Genomic DNA, 26,882 nt, shown 5'->3' with positions numbered 1-26,882 from the left:
TGAGAGATGATTGGTGAAGGTGAAAAGGCAGGTTAGTTAGCCCATCGTGACGAATTCAACGATAAATTAGTCACGATGGTTTCCAGGGGAAACCGCGTGGAGGTCGACCAGATAAGGTATTTGATAGCAATGGGGACTAACCTCCCCATTATTAACAATCTTTCCCCCCTGGCAGGCAAGTTGGCAACCTTGGCCTTTAGTGATATGTTAAGAGGGACGCTGCTGCCTATTGCTCTTCCATTAAGTCCCTTTAGTCGCCTTTTTCGACACCCACAGGAAATGAAGGGGTGGCCTATTCTATCCCGGGACCACACGGACAACAAACAAGAATATGTATACGTATATTTATTTTTAAACCACATATTTATATAAATAACATATAACTTAGCGATATATCTATGATACAAACAGATTGTTGTCCAATTTAGACACTAGTTGTAAAAATAAGCGGGGCGTTTTCGTAAAATGGTAAAGTGCACTGCCCAGTTTATATGCTCATTCATTATGGAGGACGGGAAATATTATTTCCTGGAACGCCAAAATAAAAGCTCCAGCACTATTGTCTTACGCTGGCGGAATATCAATGATAGATGAAGATGAGGTCAGGTTAGTAGTCCCATCATGACGAATTTGCCTCTTAAATTGATAATATTTAAGAAAGAAATTCTACTTTTTTAACATCAAATTATTTTCATGTTTAAAATTAGTCTCCCGTTTGCGCAGCTATTTAAAACTACACGCTTTATATTTTTGTATTTAGTAAGTAGATATATATAATATATATTTGAATAATTATTAATAGATAGATAGGCTAGGTGTCTAAGATTAAGACTTTTACATTGTCTTTGGATTTTATGAAACAAACTATTATCTATGATGAAATCCAGAAATGACAAGTAGGCAATATGAATTTATAATTAGGACATTATCTAGTTACCTACTCTTGTTTTCATAAATCATTAACTAAGCTTGCTTAGATAAAAAGTTTATAATTTAAAATTGTGATGGATTTTATAGATATTTCAAGCACAATTTTAACAATTTGCGTAATTCTAATAGCGAGTAGTAAAAGATCTGAAAAGGATTTAAAGTTATCATTGAATCCTGTAGAACTTCTAGATCTCATAATAGAAGAACAGATGAAACAGAATACGGCGCCAGCGAAACATCACAAATGTAAACTCAAATTTGATAAACACTTATTAGACACCGAGGAAATGGAAATAACTACAAGTAAGTACCTATGTGTATACATGTTACTATAATATTATGTACTGTTTTAAGTCAGCACAGAACAAAAAAATTAAGGCATTCATTTCATTTGCCTGCTCAGAAAACCTCGAGTCCATTTTTTTAAACTATTTTTCGTAGTTATCCAGATATTCGATTGAATCAATGGAGAATTCGGATTGAAGTCCTCAGTTAACGATTATTGATAACGGAGGCTAATGGCATATTATGTTACAATTATGGAGCTTCATTGCTAGCAATATACACTATCAGCCCTACATTCACGTGCTCCTGCTTGGCAAACATTCTAATTACCTAATATTTAATTAATTTAGCACATTGAAGCGACTAAACTAACCTGTCATCTCTGGAGGGAAGGAATTGTTAGTAATGAGGAGGTTAGTCCTCATTGCTATCAATATACCCTATCAGGTCGACCTCCGCGCGGTTCCCCCTGGAAACTATCGTGACTAATTTATCGTTGAGTTCGTCACGATGGGCTGACTGACATGCCTTTTCATCATCACCTATCACCTCTCGCTGGAACCTTGCCAGTGTATACAGATAGCGCAGGCGGGGTTACCATGTCAATTTCATTCATTAAAAAAATCTGTCATCTCTTACTAGTATCTCGCCAGCGACAACCGATAGCGCCGGTGGGTTTTCCATTCAATTATAATGATAAAAAATAATGTATACCGAGTAATACATACTCCACGGTGGCCATCTAATACTTATCTACATTGATTTATTCCACAATGTCCACAGTTAAAAACTGTCACGATGAAGACGCACTAAAAACTCGAAAAATTTGGAGTCGTTGGAGTAAATGGAGCCATTGCTCAGTATCGTGTGGTGAGGGCACCATATCTCGAATCAAATTATGCGTGGCGGGACGCTGCGCCCCAGGGGAACGCGAAGAGCAACACCGCCCCTGCAACCGAGCCCCATGCGCTGTGTTCGTAAATACCACCCCCGATATTTCTGAAGAATTGCTCGATTTCGAACAATAAAATTATTTTATTTTAGTGTTGAGTACTTAAAATAATTATATAATTCTAATTAAATAATTCAAATTAATAATAATTAATTAAATTAGTAAAAGCAAAAGTATATATGTATGTTTGTTACTCTATCACGCAAAAACTATAGAATAAATTTTAATGAAATTTTACAGTAATATGACCTATACATTAGAATAACACATCAGCTATAATTTATAAAAATATTGTATGAATTGTGTCAAGTAAGTACGAAAAAATTCTGTCATCTGCGTGCTATTCTGGCGTGCGCTACAAAAACCGTTAGAGTTACTTATACGTATATAATGTATGATGGAAATATTAATCTTAAATAGTCCTAGGAAAAGTCCGCGATGCTATCGCGGACTTTATCTATCTCTTATGTGTAAGCTATTATCGCCACAACAGTGAAGCATAAATAAAATAAAAATTGTTACTTTATTTCTAATGCACACTTGGTAGTAACAAATTGTTCCTTATAACAAAATACAGACTTTTATCGCTTCTAGTATTCAAAGTAGATAAACTTTGCCTTTCACACTACATCATTTGGACAAATATTCTAATAGTTACGACGACAACAAACCGAGTTCACGATAGTCTAGTTTGGTCCGGTCTCAAAATAACTGTCTGTCTGTGACACCTTCACGAGTAAACTGTATTTTGATGAATTTTGGTATAAGGACAGATAGGATTTTGGAGAAGAAAATAAGCTACTCGAAGTACTAATCCTGCGCAGACGTAGTAGCGGGCACCAGCTAATAATAATTTATTCATCAAAAGCTAGCACACAAATACAAACAATCTAATAGAAAACACAAACACTCCATATTATAAATGTACTCCACAAACCGTGTTAGAAAACGCGACGCACATATTTCGCCCGAGCCATACTTACTGATAGGATCATACATTACAAAAAAAAGCATAATCCTACAAAATAAAACGAATAAAATAATTTACTTGATGGACATAACCTCCAGCAAGCAATATCTGAAAAAATAAGCAAATAAGAAAATAAAAAAAAAATAGAAAATGGGGCAGTATTTTGTTTGTACACATGCACTTGTCATAATCGTACCGATAAATTATGCATGGCAACAGTTATCAAAATACTTTGATATTTGACAAAATACTTTAGTAAATTCCTGAAAGGCGTGTAATAAAGTATTTATATATAAATAGTGTGATTTGGTGAGAAGCATTTAATTATTAATAAACTTAAATAAATGATTAATTTGAATGTAATTGCGTATAAAGTGTAGTGTGTGAATTTGTAATTGTGTAAGATTTTAATTTAATTGTAAGTAAAACTACATGTTTTTGAAAATAATTTTAAGGGCTTTTACCTTCTTCAAGTACCTATATCTATTTTTAACTGTACTGGATGGTAATGGAATTGTAACCCCACCTGCGCTTACGGGACACCAGTGAGAGATGATAGGTTAAAATGAAAAAGGCAGGTGAGTTAGTCTATCGAATACCTAGACTTGAAATTCAGCACGATGGTTTCCAGGGAGGCCCAGTGGAGGTCGACTTGATAGTAATGGAATGTTTATGTTTAATAATGGGACTGGTAGTCCCCATTACCAACAATCCCTTCCCTCCCCCCCCTCCTCAAGTATATCAGCCGATCGTACCCTAATTTCTCAAATAAAGTTTTATCTACTTTCCCTAGTCACGGAATAAGAGGCATTAATGGATATCAATAATTTACAGAGATGTTCAAACATTTCTGATTTGGGTTCAGCTAATATAGATTGAATAAGACCAATATTTAATTTATTTAGGGTAAAGTGGCGTAGGAATTCTTCTCTTTCCTTCGAGTTTATATGACAAATTATTTAATGTTAAAAAATACGAGACAAATTATTTTTTTAAGAAACACAACTAACGAAATTAAAATAAACTTGTACAAATACAAATGTCTTTATTGAAAATCACAGGTCAAATGAAGGTATTACATCAGTTAAATAGTATCTCCATGTTCTGCTATATAAGCATACAATATATGGAACAATTATAAATAAACGACATGCATTATTTAACAGTATATAAAACATAACATTTAAAATTATATAGTGAAACAAAATAAATTAATATGAGACATTATTTTTTACTAATGATGACTATTTATCTTTATCATTGATATATTCGTTTAGGCTATAATAACATTTATTAATTAACATATCATGAAGGTTCTTTTTAAAAACACTTGCCTCAGTTAAATCTTGTATACGTTTTGGTAATTTATTATAAATTATTACAGCTTTACAAAATATACTGTCTTTCATCAGTTTTGTTTTAGATGGTACCTATACCTAACTATCTATATCTATACACTGGTTAGTTGTTTCTTACAAAACTACGACTAATTTGCCGCTATCCTCCTTACGAAAAAGGATTTTGCCATTTGTAACCCAACAAAGTTTTTTATTTCTCGGCCTTGGCAAATTCACGGGCCACGTAAAATAGTCTGCAACTGGGTAAATAATAATAATTTCGATGGTAGTCGCAAACATAAAATTCTGAAATCTGAACATCCATAGGTAGGTATATCTGATAACTTAGCATCGGTTTTTTCTCTCCAGGAAGTAGGGATGCTTATAAAGATATAATTTAGACTTTTCGGATGAACAGCAATCGCGTCATTTCATTTCACATCATTGATCAGAGCAAAAGGAAATGTTATTGTCAATTGAACGCTCAATCTTTTTGTGATCGTTTAAATCTGGAGAGGAGCCGTAAAATATTTTATTTATTGAAATCAATGTATATGATTCTATGCGTAGACTTAAATGAATCGTCTGCGCACCGGATACTTGACTCGGGCAGTAGAATAAGATGCGCCCGTAGGCACGTTGAACTTAGGTAGTAGATTAGCTCCGCCTCTTAATTTATGCACCGATATGCAATTGTCCAATTGCAAGTTATAGATTGTTGCAGTGAACATGTTTATTAATTAGATTGTAAAAAATATAATTGTTTCGCTCGCACAAAGAGATGTCCTTGTCACACTTGCGACTGAGCCTCCTTATTGTTTCTATATTCCTGGTACTGCAACCACTATTTTTCGGGCGAATTTAATATACTTGTTTCACTCACACATAAGGCTGTCCTTGTCGCACATGGGACAATATATCTTACTGTTTTTGTATTCCTGGTACTGCAACCACTATTTAGATGAAATAATTTTTTTTTTAAGATTATTACGGCTTCGGATGTTTCCTTTTTTGCCTATCTTTATAGTATCTATTACCCGTTCTGCTTGAAAAATTTATATAATTAGCTGACCCCGTAAACGTTGTTTTACCACTTATTGCGAAATATAAAAATCGCGATAAAAAAACAGGGATTGATCGTAAAACGATGAAAATTTAAAGTTGTGTGTATTTTTAATGCTTAATCTTTTAATATAATAAAATAAAAATAGAAAAATTTGTTAAAAAAATAAAAAAAAAATTTTGGGGAGGGTCACCCTTATCGTTGAGGGGTATGAAAAATAGATGTTGGCCGATTCTCAGAACTACCCAATATGCACACAAAATTTCATAAATATCGGTAAAGCCTTTTCGGAGGAGTTTGGTAACAAACACCGTGACACGAGAATTTTATATATAAGATAATTACAGTGTGTTTAATAGTGTGGATTTAAATCATACAAAGAGATGTCCTTGTCACACTTGCGTCTATCCTGGGGGAAAACGTTTTTAATAATGGGGACTAGCAGTCTCATTGTTAACAATATACACTATCAGGTCGACTTTTATGTGATTCTCCCCGGAAATCATCGTGATTAATTCCCAATAACCTAGCCTGACCTGACCTCATCATTCATTGGTGTCCCAACAGCGTTACCAGGAGGGAAAGGATTATCAGTAATGGGGACTAATGGTCCCATTACTAGCAAGCCCTGTCAGGTCGACATCGACCCGGTTGCCCCTGGAAACCATTGTAACTAATACTTGTTGCATTCGTCACGATGAGCTAACAAACCTGCTTTCATGCTGATCTATTATCCCTCATTGGTGCCCCGCTAGTGTATACCGACAGCGCAGAGGGGGTAAATATTCCATTATCATTCATTAAAAAAACAGCGTTACCAGGGGGGGAGAAGGGATTGTTAATTATGCGGACCAATCCCATTGCTAACTGACCTGCCCTTTCATACTCACCTATCACCCCTCACTAGTGCCCCGCCAGTGAATAACATTAGCACAGGCGAAGTTACCATTCCATTACCATCCAGTGAAAAACAAAACACTCTAGTCCTCACGAATGGCAAGGCATGAAGGAATACCATTTCGTTATCATCCATTAAAAAAAAGACAGCGTTACCTTCCCATTTTCATACATCCATAATAAAATCTCAACACCCAATTTAGGGGGGAAAGGGATTGTTAGCAATGGGATCAAATAACCCCATTACTAGCAATATACTCTGTCAGGTCGACCTCCACGTGGTTCCCTCTGGAAACCATCGTAGCTAATTCTAGTTCAATTCATCAGGATGGGCTAACTGACTTGCTTTCATCCTCATCAGTCATCTATCACTGGTGCCCCGCCAGTATATACCGATAGCGCAGATGGGGTTACCATACCATTATCACCCATTAAAAAAACTACCAATTTAGAGTATGTAGTTCATTGTTTTTTATTTATTTTGACCCAACAAAAATTAACCTGAGACTGTATTTATGTATAGCAACATGCCAATCACTGTACCAAGCCCCTTGCAATACTGGAGATCTTTATACTAATTCAGTGAAGACGATTATCCCATTGTATTTGGTACTACGAATTGTTTTCAACGAACACTAACATTTCCAGTGAGCTTACACCTTTTGAAGGTAAACAGATTTTTTTCACTGAAATGTTATTGTTTCGACTGATTGTGTTTGTGTATCGGCATCGGTGACATTGTATGAGTGTACGAGTTACGGATAGTCCAGAAATGGAAATTATCAAAGTGACAGTTTTTGCAATAGTTGCCGATATATGTTGCCTTTCATTTGCTGAGTGTGATTGTATGCGTCTTGTATATCTATTTAAAATTTTTGTCTAGTCTATTGCTTTATGAAATCATATTACTTATATTTTCAGCCATAAAAGAATCGGATAATTCTAAGAATATTGGACAATCTATTATTAAAGATGAGAAAACTTTGCCGACGAATGGAACAGAAACAGGAGTGATTGATGCAAATATATTAAATTCTCTATGGAGTAATCGTTTACCTTTTCAAGTAAGTAATATGTGTCTTATGTCCTGCAGTGGACGGATAATGGCTGAAATGAAAGTTTCCAAAACAGTGACTATGTGTACAGTGTAACTATAAACTAGTGAACTATCTATTTATCTCTCTATCTATCTATCGCTCTTGTCGGTGGAGCTCTTGCCACTCACTACATTACTTACTTTATAGCTAGTTATTATATAAAATGAAAATTTTAATTAATCATTCTTTATATCCATTCAAATACGATAGATGTTTTGAACTGTAAAGAAGTCACAAATTGACATAATACAAATATGCATCTAGCTACCTAGGTACCTCTTTTTTAATATAATTAATTTTTCTTATAATTCATTTTCGCTTTTGCGGCTTTCACCTATTAAAAATGAGACTTGTTTCAGCAACAACAATATGTGCACGATTTCAGTGCAAACCACGTAAAAATACCACCACGCCTAACGCGACTGACGAAGGCACTCTTGGGTGACTTTGATCCTTTTTTTCAAAAGGTACTTCTATTCATTTACTTTATCCTATTCTTACTTCTTCGTACAGTAAGTTATTTATTTTTCCTTTTTTTTTATATCAGAGTTATTTCGAGCCTTTTGAAAATAGACCGAAACCAGTGACTTTGGTAGCATTCAGGAAAAATGGTTTACTCTCACGAAGGAGCATAAAGGTGAGTGCAAATATATGTACATACATATATCTATCACGCCTATCTCCCATATATATATAAGTAGAAGCGATGGAACGCCAAATGCTTCAATTCAAATAAGCCTCCTTCACTTACTCCACATTAATTAATCTATTCATATACGCTCGCTGGTTATGGGTACTTTTAATTTGGTCCTTTTTCAGCACGTGCCCAATTGATAGACATAGGTCCGTCTAGGGCGACCAAAGGTGAGAGTTATAAAGAAAATTCTTGACCAATCGTAACTAATTTAAATACATGAGAGAGTTGCAGTTACTTTTTATACCTAATAGTAACGTAGATAAAGCCTTAATTATTTTTCTATATTTTTTATGGAAAATTGTAACTTTTGCCTATTAACATGAGCATATTTGTATTTATACTATATCAAAATACCTATCTAGTTTAGGAATAATATTTCTTTCGTGAAATTATAAAAAAAAAAACACGTATGTTACAAGAGGTAGTGGTTAGTGAAAATGAATCTTATCTACTTGTACAAATATCATTTTGTTTTATGTAGGTAGATATTTATTTATCTATTTTGTTACCTTCGCCATAGACAAAAATACGTATTATTTATTGTAGTAAATACTTTCTCTATAACTTGACTGCACGAGTTCGGCTCGCACTTGACTACGAGTAATTATCATTAGTATTTAGGTATTTTGTTTTATCCATACGAAGGTGGTTGACAGTAAATCATCAGAAGTTGCAGAGCTCCAATCTCCATACAATGACGTAAGCAGCTTCTGGCTCGACGAACCTGGCCAATCTTAAATTTCAAAAAGTGTACTAGATACTTAAATATTTTTTTCTGTATTAGTTATGTTACATACAATAATCATTTCTAAGAAATAAAGTTATTTTCAAATGTCTTTATTTATATTTCTTGTTGCCACGTTGTAAATCCTCAATAGAATTGTTAATCAACAGACTTCAATAAAGGAGGAGATTATATTCAAATTGGTTATATTTTTTTTATATGTTTGTTATCTCATAACCGTGTCATTTATAAAATTCTTTTTCATCTGAAGGACTTAAATACTTTGTGGTTGGTCCCATATAAATATTATAAGCGATTTTTATAATAGTAGTACTCAGTAGTTCTTAAATTAGTATGACTGAATGTTTTTTTTTTTATAGATAAAAGCTAATACATATTTTTTTAATCAAAACAATACGTGTTTTTTTTTCAGTGTCGCAAATAATTAGGTACATTTAAAACTTCCCAGATTATGTCAATTATTAGAATTGAGAATTTTTTTTTTAAATATAATCTTATAATATAATTTCTTCTATATATTGAGTATAAAACGTACATTATGGTAACCCTATTTACGCACACATGAATAAAAACAAGTTGACGTGTATTTGGCAAAGCATTTATATGGAAAGACTATCTATATATAGATAATCTAAGAGAATAGTGTAGGTATAATAAGAAGAAAACACGTAATAAAGGTAATCATAATTAACTGACAAGGAAACATAATGTAGAAAATTTAAAAGTAGAATATTTGGAATTAATTGAACTAATTTTTATAATAAAGACCAGTCCCGTACAATTTGGATTTCTCTATTGGTAATAAAGGTATTCGGGAACGTAAATATTTTTGTATAAGAATACGCAAAAATACAGGTACTGTTACCTATTGGATTAAAGGGATTATTAGTAATGCGGACTACCAGTCTCATTGCTAGCACTATACCCTATCTTGTCGACCTTCACGTGGTAAATCGTGCTGGTTTCCTGGTATATTCATTACGATGGACTAATTGAACTGCCTTTTCATCTCATCTGTCATCCCTCACTGGCGCCGCGCTTGTGTATACCGTTGGCGCAGGCGGGGTTACCATTTCATTGTCATCCATTAAAAATCACCCCTCACTAGTTCGCCAGCATATGCCAACAGCGACCGGGTTCACCGTTTCGTTTTCACCCATTTTTTTTTATTGGATGTAAATGGAGTGGTAACCCCGCCTGCGCTAATGGGATACGCTGACGGGGCACCAGTAAAGGGTGATCGATGAGGATGAAAACAGGCCAGTTAGCCCATCATGATTAATTCATCAGGAATTAATCATGATAGTTTCCAGGGGGAACCACGAGGAGGTCGACCTGGTTAAGTATATTGCTAGAAATGGGAGTCTCCATTACTAACAATCCCTTCCCCCCCCCCGTTTTCACCCATTAAAATCTTATTATTACTTATTCTACACAAATGTGCTATCGTTGGATCGAGCAATAAAATATGAGAATGTAATAAATATAAAACTGGTAATGCACTGCAATGTTGCAATTTCAGTTATACTTTGAATTATTTCTACTTGTATTATATTGTCACAACAATGTTAGCTGTGCTGCCTATTCGGCAGAAGATTCAGATGAAGACTTAAAACAAGCGTTATTACTAGTGGAAATACTTAAATCAGGTGGGTAATCTTAACAAACATTTTTCAGAAATAATAATAATAATAATATAGAATTTTCTTATATAATCGTAATTGTTATTATTCTTTTTTTTTATATTACTTTGGTAGCAAACAAGCATATGACGCGCCTAATGGTAAACGGGGTTATTGTTGCCTATGGATGCCTGTAACACCAGGCTGTCAAGCGTGCGTTGGTGACCTTTAAGATACCTTAATATGTCCTTTTTGAAGAACTCCATGTCTCGGAAAGTCTCGGTAGGAAGATCATTTCACAACCTAAGTGTTCACAGAAGGGAGCTCCTTTGAAACCACACTGTGCATGAGCGTTCTGGTTTTAAGGTGTGAGGATGGATTCCCTGTCGATGGCGAGCGATGCGATGGTGATAGGTGGCTATTGTAATAAATAGTAAACAATCTGTAACTATACATTCGCATGGTTACTTCCGTCTTACTTGCTTTTTCAATCGACTTCAAAACAGGAGAAAACTCAAATCTGTAAAAGTTTTTTCGGTACCTATTAATTCCGTCAAATATAAAGCGATTTGGAAAATTCGTTTCTATCTGACAGATTATACTCTTAGAAATATTATCAAAATCGAATTAGCAGTTTTAAGTTTACATACATTTTTTGCATTTTTTAATATCTCTGTTGTATATATATCCGTATATATATAAAACTGTTGAGGTTCTCGACAAATAATTCACGACAACTTTCAAAATCCTGCAGAAGATTTTTTAAAAAATGACGATTTAAAATGCTTGTAAACAAGTCTATTTGTATAGTACGTTATACTAAGTCTATGATTTGTATAAAGATGATTTGAATTTTGAATTTTCTGTGACATTCATTGTACTGTTTATGTCTATAGGCCATAGTTCCCATTTCCTATCAGGTGGGTCAAATTGACTGACACACCAAGTTGGTTCCATAAGTGCACTAGTCCTAATTATCGCCGGATATTGATCATCGATGATGATATTTTAGTACAATATAATAAATTATTTTTCTAAGAGTACGGAAAGTTGTTACGTGAAAAAAACGAGGCTGATAAGAACACTGAAAATGTAGATGGTTTAACATGTGCTACTACCAATGAAGCAAGGACGGACGCTACTGTACCGCGGTTAATGCAGTGGACAGGTGATGGCAGTATTGGTAAAGTATTTAATATTTTTTATTATTTAAACCAAAACAAGCAGTATGTATCGTGCGGAAGCCGAACCTGCCACCATTGGAAGGTAAAGCGGTGTGTTAAATCATTAGACCGTCAAGGTCGTCAAATACAACACAGCAACATATTAAAACAAAAAAATATTAATTTTTAATTTGATCTCTAACTATTACTAACTGGCTTGTTAGTAATGGGAAGTCGATGGGTTAACTGACATGCCTTTTCATTCTCACCTATCATCCCTCAATGATGCCCAGCCAGCGTATACCGTTAGCGCAAGCGAGGTTACCATTCCATTACCATCTGGTGAAATAAAAACATCTTAGTTCTCAAGAATGGCAATGCATGAAGGGTATCATTGGCGCCACAGTATACTCTTTACATCATTGTACATGTCTATAGACGACAGTTACCACTTTACATCAGGTGAACCGTTTTAAGTGTTGTCGTTCTAAATTGTATAAAAGAAATTGTCCCTCACTTTTTCGCAGGTGTGACAGAGGAAAAATTGTGGCCGACAAACGCAAATTTGGAAATGTCTACATCAATGCCCGGGACTACATCCACTCCATTTTCAATGCTTACACATGGACCGCTATTGCCTTATAACCCTAACTTCCGGAGACGGATCAGTAAGAATCTTTGAATACCTATCATACCCATAATAGGCACTCACAAATATATTAAATCCCTCTAGAAACTAAGTACCAAGCTCGCCACTTGTACAAAGGGAGACTTTGTACAAAAGTCGATTGCTTGGGTACCTCTGTCCCATTCATGTTTCTACCGTGAAGCAGTTGTGTTTGCATGGCTGTGTTTCGGTTTGAAGGGTGGGATATGGCATGAATTTACAGGGTACAGAGGAATAACATCTGAGTCCTCAGGAATGGCAACGCAAGGGGGGTATCATGGGCGAAACAGTATACTCTGTTATGTCTATGGTACTGCTCATGTCTATAGGCAACGGTTATTACTTTCCATCAGGTGAGCTGTCAGCTTGTTTGCCATTCTAAGTTGTATAAAAAAAAAAGTTTTATTGTGCAATAAACAATAAATAAAGTAAATAACCCATCATGGTTAATTCTTAATGAGTTCATGGCGCAACTGTCTTGCTTACATCCTCAATTATCATCTCTCACTGGTACTCCGCCAGCGTATATGAAGTTACACTATTTCTTACATTATTGGCCATTAAAAAATCATATACCTACATTTTAAACAGCAGTTAAATAACGAGAGGCAATTTTGTTGCTGTGCTAAAAGGAATATTTTTGAAACACCTAGATATTGTCGGTGGCAGGCTTTAGGGGTTTAAAAATGGAGACAATGTAACAGGCACTTTTATATGTTCCCCCCACACTGGTGTCGCAAGTGTCTTATATGCTTCAGTAACCGCACTTTATTACTTTATGTTGTACTCTAGCAGGTACTATATGAGACCAGTATGTAACGAAATGGATATAGTTAGAAACTAAACAACTGTTCCATCGGAGTGGGATCGATATATGAAAATATATTATGAATATTTCATATCCACTATTCTAAATTGATCACGTGAACGCCCCTCTCATCGCACATTCATCATCATTATGGTTTGTATACTTGTCATGTCTTGTAATTATTGACCTAATTATAAAATAGAAAGGCTGCGTCGATAATTTATCGTATCACGCAAGGACATGAAGATATACAATTATGCGATTAGTTTTTTATGAGGTTAACTGCCGCACTAAGAGTAAATTAACATTTAGTAATTCTTTAGAATAGATTGGAATGTTCGAGTCAGTAACCGATTTATTAAGACTTGTTATTGGCAATTACCAATTTCATTAATACGTCCACAATTTTAATTGTCCTTAAATACTATCTTATTATTGTTAATTTAACAAACTTCTCTAAATGTGGCAGTTACAATGAAAAACAAGCCGACGACTCACCTGAAAGGTCTAATCATCGCCTATAGACATGAAACAGCATCACGCGCATCACAGAATAAAAACACCGTAACACCCATCGTTCGTACCACTCTTACTGTGGTGTATTATTGACGGAAATTAAAAGCGACTTCATACTTGCAATTCTTTTTGTTTTGACTTTTTTAATTAAACTAAAATCAACATAGTATTCTATTTTTGATCTCTTTAATTCTTCTATCTACTGGAAAATATAAAAACATTGTGAAGGAACCATAAAAAGACAATTTTTCAAGCAAATATATTTTTTTTTAATAGAAGATAATTATCTAATATTATATAAATTTAAATAAAATACATATATAATAATTATGTAAATAAAATTATTAATATTTACAAATAGAGAAGCTCAGAGCGACCCCTTTTAGAAATAAATATGTGGTACCTACTAGTAGAATAATGAGTAAATTTTATAGGTACAAATGCGACATGTTTATGAGATAATCAATATACCTGAGCGTTTACGTATTCATTTTGTGCAAAGGTGGTAATATATAGATGTATATATACCTACCTATTCAATACTATTGAATATTATTGAAACAAACGCTAATTTGGTTTGTATCGATGTATTTTTTACAGATCTCCCATTGGGAAAGCATGGTAAGTTTAATTTTGTTCCTACTATACTTACTCATTACCCATGCTAACAATTATTTTAAGTTCATTAAGGTTTCTATTTATTGCTTTGCGATTACTACTACACTACGTTCATTCATCTAGTTAGCAACTTTTAAAATTGCGACGCAATTTTATATTTGAGTAGGTAGTAGTAACTTGTAACTAAGAGTAAAGTTTAAATATTTGATATCTTATTTCCATCTCATATTTTCGCCTAAATGCTAACTCCTAACATTAATAATAAGTATTGTATTGTAAAATCTTTATTGTACATAATTTACGATGGACACATTAAAAGATTTAATATACGATGGCGGGCTTATCCCATAGAGGGATCTCTTACAGGCAATCTTTGAGAAGCTGAAAGAAAACTATAGAATGTTCAAGGGTAAAAACCGTATAGCTAAAATTTTATATATTATATATAATACAATAAAATGTACATCATACATGTAATATACATGTACATATTAAAATAATAGTAATATATACATAAATAATATCCGATTCGTAGATACGTATTGGAAAAATGAATTGCCATTAAATTACAGAAGAATGCCGAAACAGAAAGGTATGTTAATGTGCATCTATTATTTTACAATCATAATTATTTCTAATTAAATTGTAGTTAATACATATTTATTGTTTATATTTTCCTTTGTATATTTACAGACAGACGACAGTTAAGATTTGATTACGAGGACCCATTTGGTGGGCATCCAGAACAGACAGGTATAATTTTGTAAACGAAACAGATTATGTATTGATCTTATAAGTATAAAGAACATAGGTCTGAGTATAAAAATAATTTCTGGATGTAGTGACTATTCATATAAAAGCAATTTGTTTGGCTAGTTCTTTTGACACCGTTCAACTGTCTAAACTAATATAAAGTATACAGTATCTTAAAAGCCACCTTCCCAGTATGCACTAAAACAATAAACTATAAAAGGACTCTTCTCTGTAACCACGCTAGGATCTGAGGTATAAATATTTACTTTGTAGGCCGCGCACCCAAGTGCGCGCTGCACTATCAATATAAGTATTTGTAGCAGGCGACGGCATGTTGCAATATTGTAAGTAATTAATCAATGAAGCGTATGTAGCTATGACGTATGCAGGTGCATAGTGCCTTCTTACTCTTGTAAAGGTGGCAGTAAGAAATATCGGCCAATTAGCAACAAGTAGGTGTTTAGCCATTTGTAACGTAAACAGATAATATTATGTTTATCTCACTCACAGCGGAAGTGTGTGCTTTTCTAATTGTTGAATGAAATGCCTAGCACTTTCTGTTATCCTAGTAGCTGCAACTCGCACTCAAGAATTTAATTATTTGAAGAATTTGAATTATTTTAAGAATTTCAATTATTTTAACATATTTCAAATACTCAATCATGACTTAACGCGATATAAAAGCCTTTATAGGTTCGAGTCCCGATTGTGTATATAAAATATGTGAAAACACCGCGAAAGTTTAAAATAAATGTTTTATAGATACTTTTGTAATATCCATATTGAATATGGTCCAAGGAGGAAATAAGATTGATTATTAATAATGGAACCTAATGCCCTTTGCTAGCAATATACGGTCAGGTTGTCCTCCACGCGGTCCCCTTGGAAACCGTCGTGGTTAATTAATTATTGTTGAACGATGAACCAAATGACCAGACTTCATTCTTATTTATTGTCCATTCATTGGTGCCACGCCAGTATACACACAGTATTAGGGATAAGGAATTGTTAGTAATGGTGTTTAACAGGTCTATTGTTAGTAATTAACATAACCTATTAGATCGTCCTCCACACGTCCGTATTGCACAGGATTCAAACGGGATAGTCATTAGTAATAGGGCCTGACAGCCCTATTACTAGCAATATACTCTATCAGGTCGACCTCCACGCTGTCATGTTCCCTCTAGACATATACCCCTAGTATCCAAGTTAATTCTTGTTGAATTGGTTCCGATGGAGGAACTGACTCGCATTCTATCGTCTCTCACTAGTGCCCCGCTAACATATATATCAACATCGCAATCGGGGTTACCGTTCTATTTTTACCCATTAAAATTAATAAAAAAAAAAAAATACAATACTCAGCAACGACAATGCAACATTATTATCTAGCAGGCGTTTGCTTGGGTACCTCTGTCCCATTCGTGTTTCAACCGTGTAGCAATTTGTTCATTCACTGTATAGGTTTCAAATTTAAAAACTACTATTTAATGCAAATTAGTATTGTATTAATAAACTAAACTTATTAGGAGTTTATTCAAACCGTGTAATTTTTCTTATTTAGAGAATTTTTATACCCCTCATAGTTTCTAAACAGTGTGATTTGAATACTAATAGTGGAAATTACACGTACATAATCAGCCTTAACATGTTAAACCGTTTAAATGGATAAGAATTAATATCATGATACAAATATACAACCACTACTATTCAATTCCACCCGTACTTGAAAACAAAAACTGTTATTGTGGATTGACTATTATTTTTTGTGAGTAATAATGAGTGCTATTCATACTATTTTATATATCGTTAATAGTTTTCGCAGCGCACGCAAAATAAATAACTTTTATAGGTAATATTTTGATACCTTGGGTTACACTGCTCCAATTTAGGTAGGTCAAATTTTTTTTTTTAAATAAATCCCATGTTACTCGGTGAAGATGTAGCTTTCTAGCAGTCAAAGAATTTTTCAAAATCGGTCTAGCGTTTTAGTTAAATCATAAACAAAAATATCAAATCTTTCCACTATATAATATTAGTTTAGATAATGGTGAAATATTAGAGATAATGATATTTATTCTTGTTTTTATTGTTATCGTAGCGAAACCGGCTACGTACCAGGATGTATGGACAACAGTCTCAACTATTGTGGAGTCATCGACGACTTCAATTAATCCAAAACGTCCAACAACTTTAAGTACAACTACTGAGATTAACTTACCAGAAACGAATCCATCTACACAAGACATTGTAACAGTTTCAACCTCAAGATACATTAATAATACTATTAAAAAAATGACATGTAAGTTCATTACTTGTTTACAGGGTTTCAACAAATCTTTTTCAACAAACTTAAAAAAAGTCAAGTTCTCATTTAGTTTATTTTTTTTTTTTTTTTGTTTATTTATAAATGATGGAGTTTTGAGGAAGAACAGAACAAGAGATTTGAATTATTTTTTTTTTACTGAAAGGATATACAGATTGGCCACCATACAATTTTTATCAAAATCGGTCCAGTACATTAATTTTTTGACCAAATTAACTGGTTTTGTCTCAATAGAAGTCGGTTTTCACATCTACTTGTTATAAATAATACCTAAAACTATACGTATGGTGCAAATCTCACATAATATATATGTATTTTAGCATTATCCACTCCGTATAAAGTGAAGTTAAGAATTACAAAAACAACGAAAGAATTTAATACAGAAAAAAGTATCTTTAAAAATCCAATTATAGATCAAGTAGCTGCAGAGTTAATCAGTGAATTAAAAGGAGACCAACTATTATTTACTTCTAAGACGAAAGGGAAAAATACAAGGAAAACAAGAAAGCCTTTATATTTACTAAAAAACAAAGAAATATATGAGGAACGGCCCTCCACCTACCGACAAAAGACTACACTAAAAGTGCACTTGGCTGGCAGTTCTAGATATCCTATACCATTTCCTGATAATCACGCTTTTTGTCATACTAATCCATACAATCCGCTCTGTAGAACTTTCATATAAGTTTTAGTTCTTAGATAATTGTCATAATCAGAGGCTGATTATCCCCCTAAGACAAACTAGGCACGTGCCTAGGGGCGCGAGATTGCGCGCATAGAATTTTTAAACAAAAAAATATATTTAATTGTCACTAAGTACTTATGCATGTTTACACAATAAGATACAACTTATCCAAACATTGGCATAGTCTTATGAATGTGTGTGTATCAAAGGCAGTCAGCAATTGCATCGCTCAACCATGACAGATAAGAGATTAAATTCGTTAGCAATAATTAACATTTAATCAAACTTCGATCAATCAATACTAAAACTATTACGATGTTATTGACAATTTCGCAATGCAACAATGAAGATACATTTTATTTTTGGATAATTGAATGTTAATCACACTTGTATCAATTTTAAAATAAACGATTCATAACTTTAGTCATCAACGACTGCGCTCTGGACGTTTAATCCGCCTCTGATTATAATACTGATTTTTGATTAGACTAAACAATGTACAACATGATAATACCTATATATTTAATAAAATAATCAACGATCCTCCCTCTACGGTATCGTACATATGCATATTTACCAATGAACTTGATTTCAAAATATGTATCTACTTACGCATTAAAGCCTAAGGTCTCGCCGGTGAATTTTGTAGATAATTGAAACTTCGTTTAAATAAACGTACGATAACATAATGCACCTAAGTGGCCTGCTCTGTTAGTAAGGATTGCGAGGTCGCAACCCTAACTTGGGATTTTTTATAGGTGTTCAGCTGGGATTTAATCTACTCTAAAGCTATTTCAAGTCAGCTAATACTACTGAATAGTAAATAATACCTACTACTTCTACTTGAAAATATTTTAATGTGTAATCCTGCATTTAAGAATTCTAAATAATTAGAGGTTGAAAAAATACAAATTAATTTTAATAGTAGAAAATTTACAGACATTTCATTCATTTATAGCAGAAAGATGTGGAATCGAATCCCATCAGATAAGTTTCAGTTTGTAACTATTGTATTGTACAGTCTTCAGTAATTTTTTTGCCAACAGGGATAGTGTAATAAGAAAGTGTTAACTACAGCCGATTCTTAAAAAAAAAAGGTTATAATGAGCTATAGTTGTTTAGCGTAGACAGTACAGTATAGTACAGAGCGTAATTTGTACGCCCTTTCAGATATATCCAGATTTACAACATTTTGCGTTGTAAATATCTGGAAATATCAGTACCTTTGAAATAGTTGTAATTTATAATGAATTGAAATATAGTTAATAGCGAGATTGTAATAATTAAGATTTGGACATCAGTGCTAATACTCATAAGATGTGAACTATTTATGAGGAAAGGTGACTAATAGGAATGGGAATTGTAATTGAGGATATATAATTTAAAAACAATTAAATTTTCTCACTTTTATTACGTTAAGAAACCTAATTTTGACAATTTTCCATTACGATGTTTTAAAATAGCATCCTTATACTATATTGAATATTTTAAATTCAGTTCCCAAAAACATGCACAAAGATAATTATCATATTCATTTAGTAATATTGAGGTAGTTATTAGTTTCAAAACTTATACCAATTATAAATGGTTCTCTAAAAATAACAGTAAAATTCAAAGTAAAATTTTGGTGGAATATGTATGTTAAAAACATCCAGTATGAACAGTTACTTGCAAAAAAAAACCGAAAATCAATTGTACATTGGACCTTAATAAGTTTGAGAAGTAACAATAATAGCTTCTCGATATCTAAATGCGAGTGTCGCGTGAGGTGAATCCGACCCGGCGCGTACGTGTGTATGTGTGCGTCGTGCACATGCGTAGGCTGCCCCTTAAAATCTATTATCACAGGGCGCGACGCGACGTGCGGGCCTACACAAACACCGAGCCGGTTCACCTCGTATCGGCGACACTGCCTTCGTCCGCTACGTGCCTCTGCACTCTTACAAGTTCCAGTAACGTACATAAATACATACGTACATTAAACACTATTTAACTGCAAGAAACTTTAATTATATTGAAGGGTGTAACGTACGAACAACAGAATAAGTGCTCCATTTCCCCACTAAATAAAAGTTTAACAATAAATTGAAATTAATTCAAATAAAAAATACATAGGTATCATGGTCTGATAAAAATAACTTCAATAATGAATTATCTAATTTGTAAATAAATCGGTCACATTAGATTTCTACTACCTATTTTCAAATACAATCATGCACAAAATAAATGAAATAAAATTCGGTCGTTCACACGTCTAATACACAAAAGTGGTTACACACATGAGAAAGTAATATTATAATGTAAATAACAGTAGATCGTCAAACAAGAATGATAAAGTATATTATTAGCGAGAATGACATGTAAGTAATGGGCGCGGGGGCGCGACGGCAGGGGTGTAGTTCAGTCTCGTGGCCGCGCGCCGCCCGCGCCTACCCTCAACTTAACACTACTTCACAACGATACAATTAATCAACTAAAACTATTTCTGCATCCTAAACACGTTCCAAATCAATGTACCTCTCTTGCTTATATTTGGGAGGAATAAACAACATGCTTTATATGTACATCTCTGTGGTAGTGAAAGTAACTGTTTATCATACTCCATTAGATTGCCGATGCAAGCGGAATCTGCCGGTCGCGGTGCAGCGCAACAGGCGGCGACGGCTACGTCCGCCAATGACATCGCTCGCCACCGCACTGCTGCACTTCACACACGACGATACTACTTCTTGTCCAGCATAATATTGAATATTTATTATCGCGTGAAAATGTTACACCAACATGAATTCATATATATATATTCAACACACAAATTCAAACGTTAAATATGTAAGTATATACGGTAAAACCTCAATAATTTAAATACACGGTAACATAAAACCTCAAATTATTACTAGTACCTAGTACTTTACGTTTCGATTGCAAGAGCTCTAGGAAAATTAACAATTATCGGAGAATAAATAATATAGTAGTTAGCAAAATTGGTTATCTGCCCGTCTGTTTAAAAAATATTCCGTGTAATTTAAGCACGGTTTTGTATTCACGGTCAGAGTCACAATCTACAATTTAGTTTAGCAATAGGAAAGAGCAAAGATTAATATTTATAAACATGCCATTTTTATGACTTGCCAAACTGTTATTAAATCTTCAAAAACATGTAAACGAAACTGTTGTAAAGTAAAAATGTGGATGTATAACATTTTATAGGTTTAGTCTGGTTTAAACACTTAATACTACGTACACTTATGTACTTTTTATAACTGGAACTTTATTATAGTTTTTCTTGAACTTAAACTTTTAGAGGTTCTACTGTATCATAATTTATCGATACATATTACCTTAAACAGAGACAAATTGTTCGTAATATACAAATAACTGCTAACATCGTGATTGCAAATTATTCTTCATCGTTTTTTTAGGTCATAAGACCATTAAAGATAATTACAAGTCCTTATCACATAATAACATTAAAATACATTGTCCAAATTATATTTGAATATACATTATGATATCTGACTCTAAATTTCAGCACTCTTAGGTGTTATTTATTAAAGTATGGAATGTTACATTATAAGTGTCAACAGACTTAGAGTCAAATATCTTGTAAAACATTTTCAATATGGTGCGGCTTGAGCAGCGAGCTCATAATAGAACCGCCCACCAGGTGTAAGGGGGTTCCATGAACTCGCTGTACTTCCGAGATGATACTTTTTGATATTATTATCACTACAGATAATTACAAACAAATATATTTTTTCTTTCGTTATCTTAAGTTGGTCAATGCAATATATTGCGGTTATGTTATTAGTGTTCCAACTATTGTCAGTAGTTGCTCGTTATAAGTTAGTTCAACTACGTGGTAGTAAATTGAAATGCCACCGGGCGTCAGTCTTGTAAGGACTAAAAGACTGCAAACTGCAATAGATGCGGTGTTTCATTGCCAGCCAAGTATAATTTGTAAAATTCCAACAATTACACTGCTCAGATATCATTCAATGCATTTATTTTGAGGCACTCTAACACACTATATTAAGTGACGGAGTGTATTAGTTATTAACGCACATACATGGTGTCATATCGGCAGGAGCGAGAATAGACACAGCAATTTTATAGTTTGGCACAATATAGTATGAAATCATGTCTTAATTACACTTAACAGCGTAATTAATTTATATTCTAGGTGTCGCTAATTTCATACAGTAGTGAAAAATCTAATCATTTCATTTTACAAATTGATTATAAAGATTTTTTAGGTTAAAATTAATTTCAAACGCATGAAAATTATTTCACATATATATAATTCATAGTTTATTTATTAAATATACTATACTATATATACAACAGTTATATTTGCCAAATATAATAAAAATTTGTGCATATTCTGAGGTAGTCGCCTATTTCATAGCGTTATAGATTATATGACATCACCGACTTAAAATAGTGTGTTTTCGATAATGATAAGGAGTTCATCATATGGACGTGTAATAATGTCCGAATTCTGAACAGCATAGCGAATAATGGATTTGAAAGCCAATAACCGCATATTACGCATATATATCGAAAGCTAATATAAAACTTTCCGTAGCGTGTTTGGAAACAGCACTATTTTTATATTAAAACCATAACATTTATACATTTAAAATATGCAAGTATATATTATAGTAAAACGGTCAATGAAATATTGTTATTAATATATCGAACATATAACGAAGTCATATTTTTGGGTCATAAATAGCACATTAACTTGGCTTTCAATAGTAAAACGGTACAATCTCGGTAAGTTTTTTTTTTTTCTAATTGGAACCTATCCTATTATTTTAATCAATTTTTTACGGTTCTTTAATACCAAAAGCGTATAAATAAGCCTTTGAGCATAGGCCTGAAATGTTATTAAGGGCTTTTTTTAAGTTGCACTTCCGGTTATATAAAATTGATTAGAACGGAAAATATATAATTACCCCTAAGTGTTTCATAGTAAAAACTGCCCTTGATACAATAGTAATAAACAACTTTCTAATATTTGACAAATGACAACCAATAAATTTTAATTATGTTTTTGATAAACTCATGACTTGATAAAGAAATAAGTAAACATTTATAGATCGTAATATTTTTTTAATTATATGTTCATATACTTTATATTGCATCAATTTAAGGAATAATGACCACGACAAATAAGTATGTTAATGTAATAAAGGTACCCCTCATTGATATGACTAATCAATAGTTAAACGTATTTGTGAATAGTCGACATCAGCCTCATATTATTTTGTTCATTTGTATAGTTACTCTCATGTCAAATATTAGCTTACAAACAAAACTTTCAATGCATTATTGTAGTATATACGCATTTTGCCCGATCGGTTAGTGAAGTTATGGAACCGTCACAACAAATGAAATGCCAATAAGTGAGATTAATTTTCAATAATATGTGGAAGCAATACAAAACTGTTGATGGCCAATTGATCAGACCACAGGTGTTTAAAAATTATGAGAAATTACAGATCATAGCTGTGCAAATCCAATTATAATAAAATGGATATGTATTTGGAAAATAGCATTTTAAAATTCAAGATTCGCAAATATACAAACACTTGATGTGCAAATATTTACACAAAAGGGTCATAATTATCAAAGAGACAGATATGAAATGAAAATTATTTTAATGCATTTGGGACAAATTATTTGGGTTTTTAATGTTATAAAATAACGGGTTTGTATTATGCAGATGAGCACGCGCCACCAGCCGCCACGCAATGGCTTTGTGGGCCGCACGTCCTGCACTTGGTACAGTTCGTGACCTTCAAGGCGTGCTGCGCACTCGCATTTCTACTATATAATTATGCCCAACATCGCCTATAACTTAATTTATAATTTTATTATAATCTAACCTAAAATTGAGAAAATGGAAATAAGAATGATTTAACATTCTTAGTAACATTTTTGCCAAAACTTCCATATATTATTATCACAATTATAAATATAAATATCTAAGTTTTTTTTTCTTTAATTTTGATATTACTCACTTAATCTTAATCTCTCATATTTAATTATCTCACTTGGCACAAGTATAACGCAAATCGTACAATAAAACATATCACGATAGAACCGACCAATACGCGACGCTTTCATTCGCACCATTAACGCTACGATATCGCCTTAATTTTCAAAATCACCGTTAAGAAAACATTATAAAGCTAACAAAGACAAAATTACAAAAAAACGAATCAACAAATGTCACTTACAAATTAAAACTCCTTACACTCCAACAATTACTATTATATCAAAAATATTTATCCACAGAATGGATATTATCATTTCCGTAATGGCGAGAGCGCTTGCGAGTGCCTCGTGGCTGCCCGGCGCGAGAGACCGCGGGCGCCGACGCGGCCGCGCCCTCTGGTCTAGTCAAGGCTCGTCACAACACTGTGCCAATTCGACAAGCGATCGGCGTTCACTCTTTGGATTAGTTACTTAACACCCAACACATAAGTTGATTCTAGAAAACCATTGTACAACACGTTTTCTTCAGCATGCATGCAGAAATTCCATGTATCGTTTTAAAGAAAATATTCTTACAATATACTCGCCAAGCATCCGTTATTCCATTGAGCCTCCTCGATAAAGCAAAGTCGTGTGCATTATCCGTTCCTACTGTTGGTTTATATCCCACACACACACCCTTTCAAAAATTATATTTAACAGCAGTGTAGTGATCTCAACAGATTAATCTATTACTTTATAACAAAACAAAATATGCAATCTTCTCGTTTGTATATAATGGTCAGATACTATAGCTATTGTTATCAACATGTGTATATGTATAGAGAACGTAATCGTTAACTATTGCATTCTATGACAACTCTTTACAATGTAGTAGCATAACATGGTAGGAAAACAATTATAACAATTAAATATATTCACGGCAATAAATTCATATAACTGTCACTATCGTTAAAAAAAATTGTGTATATGAATAATATATATAATATTCAAATATCAATCATCATCAACATAGTTAATCCCGGGATAAAATATGGATTTATCAATAGTATTTAATTACAATTCACTACAATAATATAATTATGTCAACAATAACATTTGGACACATGCTGTCAACACAACAGCCTGCCTGCGCAGTGTTCGGTAGACGGGGAGCGGGCGTGTCCAGTCTGTACAACGTAGGTGCGCCGGCTACTCTAACTGTGCTAATAGAGATATAACGCGCTACTGGCCTGTGAGATAGGGGCGGCGGCCTCGGGATCGAGCACGCTGCCGAGGGCGGAGGCTGGCCGAGGCTGACTGTGTGGCGAGGGCTAGGGTGAGGTGGTGATCGGGGCGCGCGGGGTAGAGGGGTATCGGAGGCCGTTTACTGCTGTGCGGGCGGCGGCTGAGCAGCGCGGCGGCGGCCCGGCGCACTAGCCTGCGCCACCATAGCACGGATACGCCGTTGGGCAGACTGCAACATTAACATACCAATGTTAAAACTGTGGACATCACAACATTAACTGGGATATATAAGACGAATTTGGTAATATTTGCAGATTGATGTAAACATTAACAATTTGCACGCCGACATCGCACACGACGGCCAATAAGTAATAAGATTTTCGATTATGTAGAACTAACATTATATTTTTTTGTAGTTTCAATAGTGTTCTTTACGGCGTCGGTGTGCAAAAGGTATAAATATATGTTTTTAAAAACCGCTTGACACAACAGTTTTTTTAAATGTATCCAGTTGGATTTAACTTATATGTATTGTTAAGACTTGTTACATTCCAACAATACATACTTAGTGAAAACAAAGAAAAATAAATATTTAATAACAGCAGTGGTGACACAGTAATATTGTTCAAATAGTAACCACATCTATACTGATAATATTAATATCTAAGTTATCAAAAAATTTACATAAATAGAGCATTTTATATTTAAAACTAAATGATAAACCGGCTCAATGCTATTGTCGATTAACAATATGCAATATTTTCCAATAACCAAGATTGGACTTTTGTACCTTTATTTATATATTAATACTTTTGCGCACATCTAAATATATCTACAGGACGGATTTAATGCCTGAGGCATTCTCTACAGTTCACCTCTATCTATACTGTTAATTGACTTTTCTGTCATTGTATATATTTATATGTTTCCGGTGTAATAAATTAATAATAAATAAATATCTTGAATTTCATGTTGACTACAGTTTAAATATAGCATGGGAAATATACAGAATACAATTCTATGCAAGTAATTAAATTAAAAAAAAAATTAGTTATGTCCAATTATAAAATCGTGGAATAATCCCGTATCTTTAAGAAACAAGTTCTCGGCAGTGTTTAGATAGCACGGCGCACATTGGTGATAATTTACAACTCCTGATAACTATTATTAGTAGGTATGTAGCGGAACAAATACAATTTATGTACCTACTATCTACCATGTTGTCTCTGTGGATATAGTTATAAAAAGGAACGAACTAAATATAAAAATAAGGCAAATGTGTCTAAGTGTCGTGTTAGTTAGGGAGGCAAAATTTTTATCATCGTATATTATCCCATAGTAATGAATTTTGAGTTACTTTTTCAACAAATTTTTATTTGAAATGCGGCAGTGAAATGAATATAAACAAAATAAAGTTTTGAAAAAGTGCTTTAGAAATAAATTTTATTTAAATAATCTATAATTTAAATAAACATTATTAAACCGACTAAAAAATATTTAATCACTTAAGATCTTTCCACA

The 26,882-nt window shown here is 33.4% G+C and overlaps 3 protein-coding genes across 11 annotated transcripts in view; 2 read left to right on the top strand and 1 right to left on the bottom strand.

Moving 5' to 3' along the window:
* Positions 1 to 913: 913 nt before the first annotated feature.
* On the top strand, positions 914 to 8,973 carry LOC113517855 (uncharacterized). The gene is made up of 5 exons (XM_052896581.1): positions 914 to 1,233; positions 7,356 to 7,498; positions 7,891 to 7,998; positions 8,079 to 8,168; positions 8,874 to 8,973. Exons 1-5 carry the CDS (start codon positions 1,005 to 1,007, stop codon positions 8,964 to 8,966), a joined length of 663 nt encoding a protein of 220 aa, XP_052752541.1. The 5' UTR covers positions 914 to 1,004; the 3' UTR covers positions 8,967 to 8,973.
* Positions 8,974 to 10,480: 1,507 nt separating this feature from the next.
* LOC116413266 (uncharacterized) lies at positions 10,481 to 24,539 on the top strand. Its single transcript, XM_052896657.1, has 9 exons — positions 10,481 to 10,622; positions 11,635 to 11,778; positions 12,286 to 12,426; positions 14,350 to 14,370; positions 15,061 to 15,120; positions 17,222 to 17,422; positions 17,767 to 18,114; positions 23,860 to 23,918; positions 24,435 to 24,539. The coding sequence occupies exons 1-9, from the start codon at positions 10,481 to 10,483 to the stop codon at positions 24,537 to 24,539; spliced, it is 1,221 nt and encodes a 406-aa protein (XP_052752617.1).
* LOC113518478 (insulin-like growth factor 2 mRNA-binding protein 1) overlaps positions 19,523 to 26,882 on the bottom strand; it is an 81,680-nt gene continuing 74,320 nt past the window's right edge. For all 9 annotated transcript variants that reach the window (XR_003402285.3, XM_026903441.3, XM_031911686.2 and 6 more), the window contains one exon: positions 19,523 to 25,590. Coding sequence is in view for 8 of the 9 variants with exons in the window: in XM_026903441.3 (XP_026759242.1) it covers positions 25,501 to 25,590 (90 nt within the window). In the remaining variant the exon portion in view is untranslated. The remainder of the gene's footprint in view (positions 25,591 to 26,882) is intronic.

This window comes from Galleria mellonella, unplaced genomic scaffold (genome assembly GCF_026898425.1).
Source record: "Galleria mellonella isolate WM207_F2 unplaced genomic scaffold, CSIRO_AGI_GalMel_v1 utg33, whole genome shotgun sequence".
Taxonomy (NCBI): Eukaryota; Metazoa; Arthropoda; class Insecta; order Lepidoptera; family Pyralidae; genus Galleria; species Galleria mellonella.
Note: the sequence above shows the minus strand (reverse complement) of the source record. Positions and strands in the feature narration are given on the sequence as shown.

What these genes read in the sequence shown, in the direction of transcription:
- LOC113517855 (XM_052896581.1), top strand. Translation starts at nt 1,005, where the DNA reads ATGGATTTTATAGATATTTCAAGCACAATTTTAACAATTTGCGTAATT. An exon ending in GTAATCGTTTACCTTTTCAA is followed by an intron (nt 7,499 to 7,890) that starts GTAAGTAATATG and finishes GACTTGTTTCAG; the next exon opens with CAACAACAATATGTGCACGA. An exon ending in TTGATCCTTTTTTTCAAAAG is followed by an intron (nt 7,999 to 8,078) that starts GTACTTCTATTC and finishes TTTTTATATCAG; the next exon opens with AGTTATTTCGAGCCTTTTGA.
- LOC116413266 (XM_052896657.1), top strand. Translation starts at nt 10,481, where the DNA reads ATGTTGCAATTTCAGTTATACTTTGAATTATTTCTACTTGTATTATAT. An exon ending in TACTATTAAAAAAATGACAT is followed by an intron (nt 17,423 to 17,766) that starts GTAAGTTCATTA and finishes TATGTATTTTAG; the next exon opens with CATTATCCACTCCGTATAAA. An exon ending in GGCCGCACGTCCTGCACTTG is followed by an intron (nt 23,919 to 24,434) that starts GTACAGTTCGTG and finishes ATTTATCCACAG; the next exon opens with AATGGATATTATCATTTCCG.